The following is a 17,554-nucleotide window of genomic DNA, read 5'->3' as shown; positions in this document are numbered from 1 at the left end:
CTGATTATTGAGCAGCATTAAGTTGAAATTGGAAGAAGAAGAAAAATCTCTCTCTCTCTGAAAATGTACACTTCGACCCATAATTTCAGGTCTCAGGGGATGACTCAAGCTGTCCTTGCTACTCTGTTTGCTTTGTCACTGAACAAACCCCCCCCCCCCCAAAAAAAAACAGTTTAAATGTTAGTTGTAGATGCAGATCCTGATCTTTAACTTAAAATGTAATAATTAGGTGTTGGTTCTCTCCAGAAGATCCTAGTCTAAATCAGACTGGTGTTTAGGGATTTGTCCAAGGTAATTGTGAGCCCTGTGCATGCGAGGCCCTTGTGTTGACACCACATGCTCGGCAATCAACAGCAGTCCCGGGGGACGGCCTGAATGTATTCATTACCCGGGCCCTCCATTGATGGAGACGTGTCTCGTAGTTTCCGCCAGACATTCACTGGGCTGGTTGTGCCACTGGAGTTATGATGCGTGCACACATGTTGCCAAACGCTGTGGGAAAACGGAACGGTTTAGTCGGAAGCCAAAACACAAAGCTAAAGCTCATACCCATTTAATTTTTATTAGTAGGATTGCTCTGCATAACATGGAGTTACCTTGATTTGTCACGTTGTTCGTTTAAAAACAATCGATTTGTGCCGGGGAATTTGATTATGTATATGTTCTAGGGCTATGTAAATATTTAAACATGGGTATTTGGCTGTTTTTGTCAGACTCACGCATTCTTGTCCTGTGTTGGCACAGTGGGCCACCTTTTTGTTATTTGAATGAGTTACCTTTCATAATAGACTTGTCTGTGTTTTTAAATTAGTTTTGCCTAGTCTGATGTGAAGACTGTTGAAATGATTAGGGGACCTCGTTCTCTACGAGAAGAGCATTCTAACCAGCCAGCAGGCGACCGTCATTCACTAGCCGAGCATAAGCGTTTCAGGGTTGGATTCTTTGGGTTAATATTTTTTATCACCTCTGCCTAATGTGTGTGTGTGTGTATATGAAAATACATGAATTTCAGTGTTCATTTTGTTAGTAAGTGAACAGGTACTAAACTGGTATTGGAAAGTGTTTTTGGGACATGTTCATGGATTTCCCATTTCCAAGTCCTTCCCACCATTCTTTCCTTACACTGATTAAACTTCATGGTTTAGCAACTTCTACTACTTCCATTCTTCCATTTTTCCCCTGAGTATGCAATCTTATAAGATTTAAATGTCAGTCATACTCACGGGCAAATGTCACCTAGATTAGTGTCATGTAGGCTATATATAATTAAAATGGAATTTATTCACACTTGGGGATCCTTTTTAGTAGGCTATCTATTGACTATTTTACTGTTGACTTTTTCGCATTTCCGCAAATGAATATTTACACAAATAAAAGATGAGTAAAGTACAAATCTGCGGTGATTGGGCCCCAGTTAGCCAGTCATCTAATTAGTCCACTGTCAGTGCCGTTGGTGAGGTATTGGAGGATTATTTGTCCGGGCCGTCTCAACTGTTTCTGTTGATTTTTGACAGGGGTGCGCATCCTGGAAGTGGTACTTCCCGTTCCACTACGCCCCGTTCGCCTCAGACTTCAAAGACATCAAAGGCATGTTCACCGACTTCGAGCTTGGGACCAAGCCGGTAAGAATGGTCTGGCTGCAGGCTTTTTTTTTTTTTCTGTCATTCCACTTCAGTCTTCCCCTGGTTTAAGCCTGTAATGTTCTGTGTGGCGTGTTCTAGTCTGTTGCTGTGTGTTTCAGTTCAAGCCCCTGGAGCAGCTGATGGGTGTTTTCCCTGCTGCCAGTGGAAATTTCCTGCCCGAAACATGGCGGTCACTCATGAGCAATCCAGTAAGTTTTCACTTGATATTACACTTTTTCAGCATAAAATGTTATCCTTGATAGTGTACGCAACTGTAGATCACACATAGGAGACCATAAATATACAGTGAGCTCAAACTATTGGAACAGTGACCCATTTAGTTGTTTTTGGCTCTGTACTCCAGTGCTTTGGATTTGGAATGCTACACTGAAGTGCAGACTGTCCTCTTTAAATTTAGGGTATTTTCATCCATATCAGGTTAACAGTTTAAAAATGTGCAGCACTTTTTGTACATAGTCTGCCCCCCCATTTTAGGGGACCAAGTATTGGGACAAATTCACTTATATTAAAATAGTTTATTTGCTCACATATTTCTAGCACGCAATGACTACATCAAGCTTGTGACTAGACACATTTGTTGGATGCATATGCTGTTTGTTTGGGTTGTTTCAGAGTATATTGGGCCCAATACAAATTTATGGTACAGTTGAAATCGGAAGTTTAGCCTTAGCCAAATACGTTTAAACTCAGTTTTTCACAATTCCTGACATTTAATCGTAGTAAAAATGGCCTGTATTTGGTCAGTTAGGATCACCACTTTATTTTAAGAATGGGAAATGTCAGAATAATAGAGTAATTTATTTCAGCTTTTATTTCTTTAATCACATTCCCAGTGGGTCAGACGTTTGCATACACTCAATTAGTATTTGGTAGCATTGCCTTAAAACAATTTAAACTTGGGTCAAAAGTTTCGGGCAGCCTTCCACAAGCTTCCCACAATATGTTGGGTGAATTTTGACCCATTCCTCCTGACAGAGCTGGTGTAACGGAATCAGGTTTGTTGGCCTCCTTGCTCGCGCACACTTTCAGTTCTGTCCACAAATGTTCTATAGGATTGAAGTCGGGGCTTTGTGATGACTACTCCAATACCTTGACTTTGTTGTTCTTAAGCCATTTTGCCACAACTTTGGAAGTATGCTTGGGGTCATTGTTAATTTGGAAGACACATTTGCGACCAAGCTTTAACTTCCTGACTGATGTCTTGAGATGTTGCTTCAATATATCCACATCATTTTCCCATCCTCATGATGCCATCTATTTTGTGAAGTGCACCAGTCCCTCCTGCAGCAAAGCACCCCCACAACATGATGCTGCCACCCCTGTGCTTCACGGTTGGGATGGTGTTCTTTGGCTTGCAAGTCTCACCCTTTTTTTCTATAAACATAATGATGGGTTCTATTTTTGTTTTATCAGACCAGAGGACATTCCTCCAAAAAGTACCATCTTTGTCCCCATGTGCAGTTGCAAACCATAGTCTGGCTTTTATGGTGGTTTTGGAGCAGTGGCTTCTTCCTTGCTGAGCGGTCTTTCAGGTTATCTATGTAGGACTCGTTTTACTGTGGATATAGATACTTTTGTACCTGTTTCATCCAGCATCTTCACAAGGTCCTTTGCTGTTCTGGGGTTGATTTGCACTAAAGTACGTTAATCTCTAGGAGACAGAACGCGCCTCCTTTCTGAGCGGTATGATGGCTGCATGGTCCCATGGTGTTTATACTTGCGTACTATTGTTTGTACAGATGAATGTGGTACCTTCAGGCATTTGGAAATTGCTACCAAGGATGAAACAGACTTGTGGAGGTGTACAATTATTTTTCTGAGGTCGGAGGGCTGATTTCTTTTGACTTTCCCATGATGCCAAGCAAAGAGGCACTGAGTTTGAAGGTAGGCCTTGAAATACATCCACAGGTACACCTCCAATTGACATTATTTATCAGAAGCTTCTAAAGCCATTTTCTGGAATTTTCCAAGCTGTTTAAAGGCACAGTCAACTTAGTGTATGTAAACTTCTGACCCACTGGAATTGTGATACAGTGAATTATAAGGGAAATCTGTCTAAACAGTTGTTGGAAAAATTACTTGTCATGCACAAAGTAGATGTCCTAACCGACTTGCCAAAACTATAGTTTGTTAACAAGAAATGTGTGGAGTGGTTGAAAATGTGTTTTAATGATTCCAACTTAAGTGTATGTAAACTTCTGACTTCAACTGTATATAATGTATTTTGTCATTTTGGAGTACTTGTTGTAAATAAGAATAAATGTTTCCAAACATTTCTACATTAATGTGGATGATACCATGATTACGGATGAATTGTGAATGAGTGAGAAAGTTAGTCATAGTGTATTTGTGCATCTAAGTATGTGGACACCTGCTCGAACATCTCGTTCCAAAATCATGAGCATTAATATAGAGTTGGTCCCCCTTTGCTGCTATAACAGCCTCCACTCTTCTAGGAAGGCTTTCCACTAGATGTCTTCTGGGAAGGCTTTCCAATAGATGTTGGAACATTTCTGCGGGGTACTTCAGCCACAAGCATTAGTGAGGTCGGGCACTGATGTTGGGTGATTAGGCCCGGCTCGCAGTCGACGTTCCAATTCATCCCAAAGGTGTTTGATGGGGTTGAGGTTGGGGCACTGTGCAGGCCAGTCAAGTTCTTCCACACCGACCTCGATAAACCATTTCTGTTTGGACCTTGTTTTATGCACAAGGACATTGCTGAAACAGGCAAGGGCCTTCCCCAAACTGTTGCCACCAAGTTGGAAGCACAGAATCATTTACAATGTTATTGTATGCTGTAGCGTTAAGATTTTCCTTCCCTGAGGCCTAGCCTGAACCATGAAAAACAGCCCCAGACCATTATTCCTCTATGTATTGGGGCAGGTAGTGTTCTCCTGGCATCCGCCAAACCCAGATTCGTCCATTGGACTGCCAGGTAGTGAAGCGTGATTTATCACTCCAGAGAATGCGTTTCTACTGCTCCGGAGTCCAATGGCGGTGAGCTTTACACCACTCTAGCTGACACTTGGCATTGTGCATGGTGATCTTAGGCTTGTGTGCGGCTGCTCAGTATCGAAACCCAATTCATGAAGCTCCCGACGAACAGGTCTTGTGCTGAGGTTGCTTCCAGTAGTGAGGGTTGTAACCGAGGATGATTTTTACACTCTTCAGCCCTTGGCGGTTCCGTTCTGAGCTTCTGTGGCCTACCACTTCACGGCTGAGCCGTTGTTACTCGTAGACATCTCCACTTCACAATAACATCACTTACACTTGCCCGGGGCAGCTCTAGCAGGGCAGAAATTTGACTTCCTATGTCGGTGCCACGTTGAAAGTCACTGAGCTCTTTAGTGAGGCCATTCTACTGCCAATGTTTGTCCTAGGAGATTGCTTGATTTAAATAAATAAAAATTAAGACACCTGTCAGCAATGGGTGTGGCTGAAATGGTAGACATACTTTTGTGTATTTATTTAATCATACCCCCCCCCCCCCCCAAATTAAAAGTTACCTTGTCTGAGAGCATTATGACACCGCTGTGGGGCTCTATTGTAATGGTGAGAGGTTAGCATGTCTTGGATATCATAATTTTTCATGATTCATTCAGGACCACCTGTAATTATTGTAAAGTAGAAGTGTTTAGAAATATTTTTTTTACTCATTTCAAATCCAAAGTGCTGGAGTTTCATGGTCCAGGCTGTATCACATCCGGCCATGATTGGGAGTCCCATAGGGTGGCGCACAGTTGGTCCAGCGTCGTCCGGGTTTGACTTGGGTAGGCCGTCCATTGTAAATAAGAATTTATTTACAGGTAGGCTAGTTGAGAACAAGTTCTCCTTTACAACTGCGACTGCGGCCTGAGTGCAACACAAAGTTACACATGGAATAAACAAGCGTACACTCAATAACACAGTAGAAAAACAGTCTATATACAGTGTGTGGGAAGGCAATAAAATGGGCCATAGTAGCGAAGTAATTACAATTTAGCAGATTAACACTGGAGTGATGGATGAGCAGATGTGCAAGTATTGATACTGGTGTGCAAAAGAGCAGTAAAGTAAATAAAAAACAATATGGGGATGAGGTAGGTAGATTGGGTGGGCTATTTACAGATGGGCAATGTACAGCTGCAGCGGTTAGCTGCTTAGATAGCTGATGTTTTAAAGTTAGTGAGGGAAATATAAGTCTCTGAACTGACTTGCATAGTTCATTTTTATAAGTACAGTCCCAATGTGTTTGCAGCTCACTGTAAATGATATTGTTTGTGGGATACTATCCAAATAATAAAGTGTGACCAATGTTACCATCATATTAGTTGCTAAACTGCTACGCTGCTTCTGTTCGTCACTGATTCCCCAACCTGGCACTTGTTCTCCAACAGGAGTCCTCAATCATTGACTTCTACCCTGATGACTTTGCCATTGACTTGAATGGAAAGAAGTATGCTTGGCAAGGTAAGTCGACAGGTTAATTGACCATTGACCTGAACACCTTGGCATGGCACTGAATGCAGGTCGGTGTGCTTTGCTTGCTCTTCCGGGTTTCGAACGGCTAAACACTCAAGCGCTACTGCTAATGTAAAAAGAACTTACAATGCGTTTTGACTGTTTTCACCTTTTGTGTAGGTGTTGCATTGCTTCCCTTCGTGGATGAGCGCCGTCTCAGGGCAGCCCTGGCTGAAGTCTACCCAAACCTCTCTCCAGAGGAAAGTGAGTAATAGGACTCTTCAACTTCAAGCCACCATTGTAAACCACTCCTTCAGAATATATATTTTAAGTGGTAGTCACAGTACTTTATTAATGAAATATTTGAAGTGTGAAAACCAGTCCTTGACGATGAATGTCACGCTACTTTGTTTCTGAGTATTCCATGTGTGAAGTTTGCTCCCTGTGTTCAATTGGCAATGTCTTTTTCAATGACAGTTGTCAGTGCCGATCAATAGGTTTAAGATGGAAAGTACTCCCTTACAGGAATCCTTTTGAATATTGACTTAGTCGGTCCGCTAATGTGTTCACTCTCTTTGTTTCAGACAAGAGGAACAGCCTTGGCAGTGATATGCTGTTTGTGGGGAAGTCCCATTCTATCTGTGACTTCATCCAGGAACTGTACCGTGGAGAATCTCACGAGGTATGGCAAGAAAGCAGCATCCCTGCAATTTGATCACATCATCCTAATAAACTCAGTAAAAAAAGATGCATCCCTTTTTCAGGACCCTGTCTTTCAAAGATAATTTTGTTCAAATCCAATTGACTTCAGAGATCTTCATGGGAAGGCAGGGTAGCCTAGTGGTTAGAGCAGTGGACTAGTAACCGGAAGGTTGCAAGTTCAAATCCGCTGACAGGGTACAAATCTGTTGTTCTGCCCCTGAACAGGCAGTTAACCCACTGTTCCTAGGCCGTCATTGAAAATAAGAATTTGTTCTTAACTGACTTGCCTATTTAAATAAAGGTAAAATAAATAAAAATTGTAAAGGGTTTAAACACTGCTTCCCATGCTTGTTCAATGAATAAAAACAATTAATGAACATGTACTTGTGGAACGCTCGTTAAGACACTAACAGCTTAAAGTCAGTAGGCAATTAAAGTCAGTTATGAAAACTTAGGACACTAAAATCACCAAAAGAAAGATGCCTAGGGTCCCTGCTCATCTGCGTGAACGTGCCTTAGGCATGCTGCAAGGAGGACTGCAGATGTGGCCAGGGCAATAAATTGCAATGTCCGTATTGTGAGATGCCTAAGACCGCGCTACAGGGAGACAGGACGGACAGCTGCTCATCCTCGCAGTGGCAGACCACGTAACAACACCTGCACAGGATCGGTACATCTGAACATCACGCCTGCGGGACAGGTACAGGATGGCAACAACTGCCCGAGTTACACTAGGAACGAAGGAATGAGCATTACACCTGTACTCTGGAGCGGATTTGAAGATGGAGGGTCCGTCATTGTCTGGGGCGGTGTGTCACAGCATCATCAGACTGAGCTTGTTGTCATTGCAGGCAATCTCAACGCTGCGCTTTACAGGGAAGCCATCCTCCTCCCTGTGGTACCCTTCCTGCAGGCTCATCCTGACATGACCCTCCAGCAGGACAATGCCACCAGCCATACTGCTCGTTCTGTGCGTGATTTCCTGCAAGACAGGAATGTCAGTGTTCTGCCATGGCCAGCGAAGAGCTGGCCATGGCAGAATCCCGTTGAGCACGTCTGGGTGGAAGAGTGGGGCAACATCACACAGCAAGAACTGGCAAATCTGGTGCAGTCCATGAGGAGGAGATGCACTGCAGTACTTAATGCAGCTGGTGACCACACCAGCTACTGGCTGTTACTTCCCCCCTTTTGTTCAGGGACACATTATTCCATTTGTTAGTCACATGTCTGTGGAACTTGTTCAGTTTGTCTCAGTTGTTGAATCTTATGTTCATACAAATATTTGTTGAAAAAAACAACTTGTTTTTTTGCTGAGTTTATTTGTGTAGTAGAACTCCCTTAAACAGTTGCAATTACTGACAGGACTATCCTGGCTAAATACATAAACCATTACATTTAAATGAACTTTAAGCAATATTATGTCTGTTTACCTCAGGGCACCGAGATGCCAGCGGAACTATGCCATGGAATTCAAGGTATATTAAATCTTGACGGAGACCCTATCCTACCAGATAAGTAAGGAACATCTATTTTCTCATCACTCTTTTTGATACATTATTCATCTTTCTCTGGAGAGAATCATGGCTAACCTATGTGCTTTTGTTCTTAGACCAGTGGAGTCTCCCATCCCCATGCTACGGGACATTGCACAGAACAGTGCCATTGGGTAAGGATTGTCTTTTACCTTAGTCACACCAGTTGGTATTCCCAGTTGGGACACGTGCACGTTTGTATAAAGACTGAATTTCCTACAAATGTTCACCTGAAGGGCCAGTTGACAATCCTCAGAGCGATAGTCGTAAGGGCACATTACTGCTTTACGTTACATGATTGATCTCGACCAGGAGGAGAAATTTAAGGTCATCTTCTGTGTGAAACCAATTTCAAGTTTTTCTTCAGTGGTCGACTTCAAATACTCATTTACCGCACGACAGAAAAAGTCCTTGGATGTAACGACCTGCTTGGCCCTTTGGGGGTCAGCTTCTAAGAGGTGCTGAGACTCCCTTATTCTCAGTGGGTTTGTGTCCCAAATGGCACCCTATTCTGTATATAGTCCACTGCTTTAGACCAGGATATAGGGGTTAGGGTGCCTTTTGGGACATGGCCTCTCTCATTCACACTGGAAGTAGAGCAAAGCTGATGTCAAACGGAATTGATGCCATTTTCTACGACCAGCGCTGGAGTATCTGATTTAAAATGCCTTGGCTCGCTATTTGTCCTTGGGGCAGGATGGTTATTAAATTCATTGCCAATGCAAGGCTTGGAGTCTGCTTTGCCTGGAGTTTCCCCGAAATGTAAACTTTTTAGGGAGTACTGTTTGATTTTTTTGAAACTCACAAATTCAATTATTCATAAAATAAATGGTTGTAAAATTCATTTTTTTTCTTGGCAGAGTGAAATATAAGGACCCACAGTTTGGAGAGACCTTTGTGTTCAAGGCTGTCATTCTTCATGGAGCAAAGTAAGTTATTGCAATGCATTGTTTTATAATTAACATGTTCCCATTGAGTCAGAGCTGTATATTATCTTACACCTTCTGTATGTGCTAAGACACATTGTCCTTTAAGCAATGTTAATATAGTGTATAATCTTTATCTTTAATGTTATCAAAATACTTATTGCTACACATTTTTAAAATGGTTTGTCAATTGAATTTGTACGTCTGATTTTAAAGAATTGGCATCCAGTATATTTGTCATTTTATCGCTCATGTCTCCCTGTCCCCTCCCTCTCCCCTTTAAGAAAGTCAGTGTGCATTGTCTTTTCATTTTGGTGGATCATGGAGCTCTTTATGACCAGTGTGGTGGTTTCTTATTCTGTTACTGTTTTGTGTGGAAAAATAAAGTGTCTCCTTGTCTCTCAGGATTCCTGCCAAGGTGCTGAAGCCTGGAGACTGGGAGAGGGGTAACCGTGGTAGGGGTAACTGGAGGCCCCAACTGGGCTTCAACTCCAACCGGCAGCAGGTCCATCTGGACCAGTCAGCCTTCAGGGCCCTGGGGTACGTGCACATCTCTTCAGACTAGACAGCATTGACCATTTTAGACTTGCAGCCAGACCAACTTGTATGATATCCCTTCAATGGTCACCCTTTGATATACGATATCTAAGCTCTTTAACTTAGTCAGACATTCACAGAAGGCTGTTTGTTTACTGTTAAGTTGTTTACAAAGTAAATACAGTTGAACCAAGCTCATGGAAAGTCCAAGAATGGATGTACCAATCCCGGAATGCCCCTTTAAGGAACCTGGGTAATTGAACATCTGGCTGATTCTGGACTGTAGCATGTTCAGGAATGAATTATGCATGCTGCCAAAGAAACCTGATGTATTCAGAAATGTTTTTTTTGTCCACCAAATCCTTAATTCTGTAATTTAAACAGTTATTTGCCTTGATGGGGCCAAATAGGCAGGTGTTTAGAGACTGGTAATTAGGAAAACCTGGCATAAATTAGTTATTTATTCCCCCCCCCCCCCCCCCAGAGTTTGGTATGCCTGTGTTGATGTGACAGCAAATGGTTAGTATTAGCAGCTATAATATATAAAAATGTATGTGTAGGCATCTGATGCACCCGATGCGTTACTCACTGAAGAACCTGGCCACATTAGGGTTAGTAGTCAGCTATTTGACTGGCAGCTGGGGCTTAAGGAACAGTGTGTATGGAACAGCCTATAGCAGATTATTTAATATTTGTGACTTACGCTGCATGTTTTCAGTCACAGCATTAACCGACAGCAGCAGGGAGGTGGGCAGTACAGCAACGCTCCACCCCCTGGCAACTACCACCAGGGGAACTACAGCAGGCCCCCCCACAGTGGTGGTGGTCACTTCTCACGTAAGTCCTCTTACACACACACACACACACACACACAGGCCTTAGACAAACACAATCACTGCATCTCCCATTTAAAAAACAGTCTTTACGTGTTCAATGCAGGTGTCGAGTAGTAACTATCTGAATAGGTGATAGAAAAGCTAGCAAAGATGGACAGTAATCTCAGATCCAAAAAGCCGTTTTGTTGCTTTCCTTTCTTACTTGCTGCTACATTTCACTTCCTTTGTCTTCGGCTGACATTGTACCTCTTCTAAGAATAAAAATAACTATATATTATACAATTAAATGGCCCTTTTGTTCAACACTGGGGAGTTGGAATGGTGTAATCTGGAGTGGGCTGTTCTCTCTCGGTCTCCTAGCCCCTAATCAGAGGCTCCTGGTTGTCCCCAGGCCCCGGTCTCAGCCCCATGCTCCTCTGATAGCAGGGCTCTGCTCAAAAGTAGTACGCTATACAGGGAATAGTGAGCCATTTGGGACGCAGGCTCAGTTCTCCAATTTGACTTTGATGTTCCCATTTGCAAGTTGATGAATAATCTCATCTGGCTGCTGATAGCTTGTGGGGGAGCAGAGGCTATTCCAGTGGCACTTGATGCAAATAAGGCTTTTGGTTCCCTCGGATTGCGGCAGCCTCCCTTGGCCTCTGCTGTTCATCCCTGATGGTAAACTTGCCAATTAGCTGCGTAGGACGGACTTCATCCTCTTTCTTTCTATATTAGTTATTTTGATTAAGGCAATCAGGGTTAATACTCTGGCCCATCTGATTGTGGGCATGTTTCTCTTCAAATTGTCACTTTATGTAACGGTGGGATTTTAAAAATTCATGGTCTTCTAGTCCTGACGATACAATTCACCAAAACTGCAGGAACAATACAAATGTAACAGCTTAATTTTAGCGTACTGTCCCTTTGACACCTGCCTTGAATAACCAATGGCACAAATGATATTTTCAATCACTTTTTTTTTTTACATGTAATTTTGCTGTTTGAAGCTGGTGTACAAAAGACTCAAGTTGAACTGAAGAACGGGAAACATGGAAATGGCGCACGTAGAACAGATCTGCCTCTTTTTACACTTTCAATGAGTGACCGATCTATAACTTGTTTTCAATGAGAATTAAATCCATAACTTGCATTTCTATTTGAATTTGGTCAGATTGCCCCAAAAGTGACATTGCAGCTTTAAGTCAGAGGGAAATTTACATCAAATAATTGTGTGTGTGTGTATATATTCCCATTCCATCCATAAGAGAATCTAGCAGTTTTAGTCAACCAATTTATAAAAGGATGCACAGATTAACTAGTCTATATATGGTGTGAGACAATATTGGTCCCAAAAGCACAATTAGCCAGACAAGTTATTGAGACGAGACTACAAATGTGACAACTCTGGGACAGTAGGGAGCTCAGCGCTCAAAGGCTTTTGTTGCTGTGAACTGTCTCTCTCAGGGAGGATCCACTAGGTTGTCAGTAATCACCCTGGTCAGGTTGAGGCCTTTTGTGTTGGGTTGGGGGTGGCTCCTGTGTCGCTGATTAGTGGTGCTGGCTGCACTGGGAGACTGCGGGTGGTAATGAGATTGTCGAGTGCTTCTGGACACACTGGCCCCTCTGATAAAAGCCTTCTGGGACGATCCCATTTGATTGGATGTGTGGTAGACTGGAGAGGGTTGAAACCAAAGTTAACTTCCCCTTTCAGCGTGCCACTACCTCCTGCGGTGATGTGTCAACCGGCTGCTTCTGAAACATGCTGCAGGGTTTTGTTGGGCCTAATAAAAACAGCTGCTGTGTAATGACCCAACGGAGAGACACCGCCGGTGGCCATTAGTCTTCTGACGTCCAGTCACATTGTACTAGCAACTTTGTCACTGCATTATTAGAAGTTTCACTTTTTAAGGCATTCTCATGGAATTCAGTTGATTCTAATTTCAGGCCGAAAGGTCTAGGCATAGAACGTTGCCAGCTGTTGGAAGAAAAGGGGAGTTGGTTTGAGCTAGTTGTTATCCCTTGGGTTAATACAGGGAATGTGAAGTGTACTGGGGGACTTTAGGCGTAATCGTTCGTTGTCTTTTGTGTCACATGGCTTGGAGCTCTAGAGTTTTAGATCATTGTTAATTAAGGAGAAGGACAGGCGCCTAATTGTAATTTCCTCCTTTGACTGGCTGCCGGTCATCAGGACAGAAGACGGATGACAATGTTACCGGAGTATAATTGGGGCCAGAGTGGGTGGTCTGCAATAAGGTTGTTGGTCCACAAGATTATTAACTGTCAAGATTTACAAGTCCACAGATGCAACCTAATCACTTTGTTTGGATGAACAGTTATGCGTTGTTAGTCTGTTTCAATTGTACGTAGCTCTTATCTGTAGAATTTTCAATCCCTTGACAAACATCTATTGTGGTCAATTTTACTCCACCCCGCAAGTCAGACTGACCAGTCCATATTCTCTTGGTCATCTCAGACCATATTATTAAACTCTCTCTCCATAACATTGAGCATTGGTCTCAAAGTGAAACTTTTGTGCTGTGCCAGCAGGCCAAATGCTTATTTCCAGATATCCTATCCCCTCCTATGAAACATTTTTAACACCAACCTCCAATCCAGGTTTGTAAATGACTGGCTTTCCTTTGCTGAAGTTCTTTTCATTTCACCCCGCCCCCTCTCCTCCCGTCTCAGCCACTCACCAGGCCTGCCCCTATAAACAAACAAGTCCAGGGCTTGCAGCTGGTCATTGCCTTGGCAACAGCGGATCTGGAAGAAGCTGCTCTCGCTACTTTTTAAAAAGTGTGGCTTTGTGAAGGGGCTCGCCGCGATGGAACCAGGGGTACTTGAGTCATCCACAATGCTGCACGCTGAATGCTTATTTCATTTTGCTGGAGACAAGAAATGCAAATGCAGCTTTTTTTTTTTTTTTTTTTTACCCCCACCTCAAATCCTATTGTGGTTTAGTGCTTGAATGGGCTTAATTTTATCATTGTGACTTTCTTTTGATCAGTTTTTAGGTTGAAATGTATTGGTTTCATATTGAGGTTAAGGCTGAAGTGAACTGGGTTAATTAACTTTTAATACATTTTTACATAGTCTGTTGTATGCTAAACCTGAGTTTCCGTTTTGATTCGCAAACATTGCGTGCAACAGATTTAACTTTCACTCGAAGGGATTGCTTTGGAATGGTTTCCTTGGAATCTTTGTTTCAAACTAGCATTTTCACTAAACAGAGAAGTCTCATAGCTGGTTTTATCTATGCAATATGTACGGTGGTGAATAAAAATGACACTAATGGCAACTCATCAGAACCAAATTCTTAGGTAGGTACACCTTAACTATTGCTGTTTTTAAAAGGTGTATTGCTCTAGATAGGTTAGTAGCGTGTTAGGGACATTGGTTCCCCAGAACCACTTTCTGAATGTCTCTCTTTTGTCACAGATTCCAGGCAGCAGGGTCTTCTAGGGGCACCTCCCCCATTCAACCCTGTACAGCAATATCCAAGGTGAGTCTACGGCATTGTCTGCTTTTAATACATAGGCGTGTATTCGCAAGGCGCCTCATCCTGGGCCTGATAAGTAATTGATTGTTGCAGTGGCATTTATATATATACACTTTACAAACGGATGTTGAAGTATCTGTCCAAAGCCCCCACTGCAGCATAGGAAATTAACCATGGTAGTACCTATTTATTTATTTATTTATTTATTTTATTACATGAGGTTTAGTATAATATACAGTACCAGTCAAAAGTTTGGACACATACTCAGTCAAGGGTTTTTGTTTTTACTATTTTCTAAATTGTAGAATAATAAAGACATCAACTAGGAATAACACATGGAATCATGTAGTAACCAAACGTGTTAAACAAATCTAAATTATATTTGAGATTCTTCAAAGTAGCCACCCTTTGCCTTAATGACAGCTTTGCACACTTGGCATTCTCAAAACCAGCTTCATGGGGTAGTCACCTGGAATGCATTTCAATTAACAGGTGTGCCTTATTAAAAGTTAATTTGTGGAATTTCTTTCCTCAGGGTGTTTTGAGCCAATCAAGGTAGGGGTGGTATACAGAAGATAGTCCTATTTGGTAAAAGACCATGTTCATATTATGGCAAGAACAGCTCAAATAAGCAAAGAGAAATGACAGTCCATCATTATTACTTTAAGACATGAAGGTCAGTCAACTTTAAAAGTTTCTTCAAGTGTAGTTGCAAAAACCATCAAGCGCAATGAAACTGGCTCTCATGAGGACCGCAGCAGGAAAGGAATATCCAGAGTTACCTCTGCTACAGAGGATAAGTTCATTAGAGTTACCAGCCTCAGACATTGCAGCCCAAATAAATGCTTCAGAGTTCAAGTAACAGACCCATCTCAACATCGACTGTTCAGAGGAGACTGTGTGAATCAGGTCATCCATGGTCAAATTGCTGCAAAGAAACCACTACCAAAGGACACGAATAAGAAGCGACTTGCTAGGGCGAAGAAACACGAGCAATGGACATTAGACCAGTGGACATCTGTCCTTTTTGTCTGAGTCCAAATATGATATTTTTGGTTCCAACTGCCGTGGCTTTGTGAGACGCAGTAGGTTAATGAATGATAGCCGCATGTGTGGTTCCCACTGTGATGCATGGAGGAGGAGGTGCTTTGCTGGTCACACTCAGTGATTTACTTAGAAATAAAGGCACACTTAACCAGCATGGCTACCACAGCATTCTGCAGCAATATGCCATCCCATCTGGTTTGCGCTTAGTGGGACTGTCATTTAATTTTTTAACAGAACAATGACCCAAAACACACCTCCAGGCTGTGTATAGGCTATTTGACCAAGGAGAGTGATGGAGTGCTGCATCAGATGACCTGGCCTCCACAATCACCTGACCTCATCCAAATTGAGATGGTTTGGGATGAGTTGGACTGAAGAGTGACGGAAAAGCAGCCAGCATATGTGGTAACTCCTTCAAGACTGTTGGAAAAGCTGGTTGAGAGAATGCCAGGAGTGTGCAAAGCTCTCATGACAGCAAAGGGTGGCTACTTTGAAGAATATAAAATATTTTCATTTATTTAACACTTTTTTTTTTTATTACTACATGAGTCCAAATGTGTTATTTCGTAGTTTTGATATATTCACGATTATTCTACTTTGTAGAAAATGGTAAGTATAAAGAAAACCCCTTGAATGAGTAGGTGTCTGAACTTTTGACTGTTACTGTATGTGGTTTAGTGGGGACTACGGAGTCACACTTAATGTCCAGGTAGATGACAGGCCTTCCTAGATTAGTTGAGCCCACTGGGCTGCACCATGGGGGGGCTTAGAGATGAATTAACAATTTGGGAGTGCTAAACAAATTTCTCTTGAGGTTTGGCCGACTTAATGAGGCATCACTAATACTGCTCCAGCGGTAACATTTCTGCACCACAGCCACTGTGTCCGCACAGGCCCGCCGTTGTTTCTGCCTCCAGACCTCTTGAAGGACTAATCAGCTTCTTTGGTTCAAATTTTCAGGCTTACCAGGCCTATTGTGGCTCTCTGTCACCTTAGGTCACTAGTTATTAGTGGGCGGATTGAAAACAGTTTCTTTTAACTACTTTTACCAACGGGACCGAAATGCAACTCATAAGGAACTTTGAGGAGGGATTACAGATTCCAGTGCTCTGTTAAGTCTGGCATTGGGGAAGAATGTGACATGGTTCAATAATGAGGGATGGGCCCCTTGACAACGGTTCCTACTTTTTCCTTGGCCAATTGTAGTGAATAAGATGAGACCTTAATGTGGTGGCTTGGCTTATGGATGGACACATTGCTGAGGCGTTATTCATGGAGACCCACTGTGTGCTCATCACAACACAGGAAATGTGGTGTCCTCATTTCAGGGATGAATGCAGTTCATGATTCAAGCCACATGTAAATGTATGGTTTATTTCATACTCTTTAATATTCTTATACTTTCAATCATGTGAAATGGGTGGCCCTTTTTTTTAAATGAATTCAATCTCCAGGTCTATACCAATTAGCAGGGATGTTGCTAGGTCACCACGGTCAATTTTGAAGGCTGCATCAATAGAACTTGAAACATATATTTTCTTTTTGCTCCTGATCAGGTGCTCTGACATATTTAGACTAAATGGTTAGGACAAATGCAGGGAGGGCCTAAAGTCCAAATTGTCCAGCATGGCAAATGTGTTTTGTAGCTGTCAATTAGAAGGAAAGACTGAACTTTCTTTAGAATTCAATACAAATTCTGATTAGTTTATTTGGGTAGGGCCGGGACAAGGAAACACGAAGTGGATTGAACTTTTGTTGGAAACTAACGTTATGTTGTCATCCAGTCACGTATTTATTTTCCAAACTATGGAACACAATATTTTACATACAGCAGGTTTCTAAAGGACCAAAGACTTTAGTCTGCTTCGTGTTTTAATTTTCGCCATGGAAAAGATATTGCGATACTGGTATCATTCCGGCCCTAGTCATTAGCTAGATGTTTTAACTTCGTGTTTAACTAATCTGTGTTGTTTTAGAATCAAAGGCAAATTGGCAGTGATGTAGTTTTAGTAATCTTCTACAACATGGCAGTTAAGAACTGAATTGCAATGTAGGCATACAGTCCATAAATGTAAAATCCAAAACGACAATTTTAATGTTTGTTCCCCCACAGGCAGCAGTATAGTGGTAGTGGTGGGCACGGCTGGGACCGGTCGATGCAGTCCCAGGGAGCTGCCTACCAGCAGAACATGCAGAGAGGAGGCCATGGAGGGGGGCAGGGTCAGGGTGGCTACCACCAACAACGTGGTCAGGATGACCGTAGAGGAGACCGCAGAGACGACCGTGGAGGACAACCGGTAATGACTTGACTTTGACCATATCCAAGTATCCACCTGACGAGGAGGACACCTCCAGATAATTTACGCATACTATACTGCACTAATATGGCTGCCATCTTTGCCCTTTATGC

General features: G+C 42.5%; 1 protein-coding gene across 1 annotated transcript in view; it reads left to right on the top strand.

Annotated features, from left to right (window-relative positions):
* Positions 1-17,554, top strand: part of LOC109866309 (5'-3' exoribonuclease 2) — a 30,789-nt gene that overhangs the window by 12,838 nt on the left and 397 nt on the right. Inside the window, exons 18-29 of the mRNA XM_020454909.2 lie at positions 1,515-1,622; positions 1,742-1,831; positions 6,020-6,092; positions 6,264-6,347; positions 6,668-6,765; positions 8,221-8,300; positions 8,395-8,451; positions 9,178-9,246; positions 9,649-9,783; positions 10,499-10,617; positions 14,037-14,100; positions 17,258-17,441. Coding sequence (XP_020310498.1) covers positions 1,515-1,622; positions 1,742-1,831; positions 6,020-6,092; positions 6,264-6,347; positions 6,668-6,765; positions 8,221-8,300; positions 8,395-8,451; positions 9,178-9,246; positions 9,649-9,783; positions 10,499-10,617; positions 14,037-14,100; positions 17,258-17,441 — 1,161 coding nt within the window. The remainder of the gene's footprint in view (positions 1-1,514; positions 1,623-1,741; positions 1,832-6,019; positions 6,093-6,263; positions 6,348-6,667; positions 6,766-8,220; positions 8,301-8,394; positions 8,452-9,177; positions 9,247-9,648; positions 9,784-10,498; positions 10,618-14,036; positions 14,101-17,257; positions 17,442-17,554) is intronic.

This window comes from Oncorhynchus kisutch, linkage group LG21 (assembly GCF_002021735.2).
Source record: "Oncorhynchus kisutch isolate 150728-3 linkage group LG21, Okis_V2, whole genome shotgun sequence".
NCBI classification, from domain to species: Eukaryota; Metazoa; Chordata; class Actinopteri; order Salmoniformes; family Salmonidae; genus Oncorhynchus; species Oncorhynchus kisutch.
The sequence above is the reverse complement of the archived record's forward strand: the minus strand, read 5'-3'. Positions and strand labels throughout refer to the sequence as shown.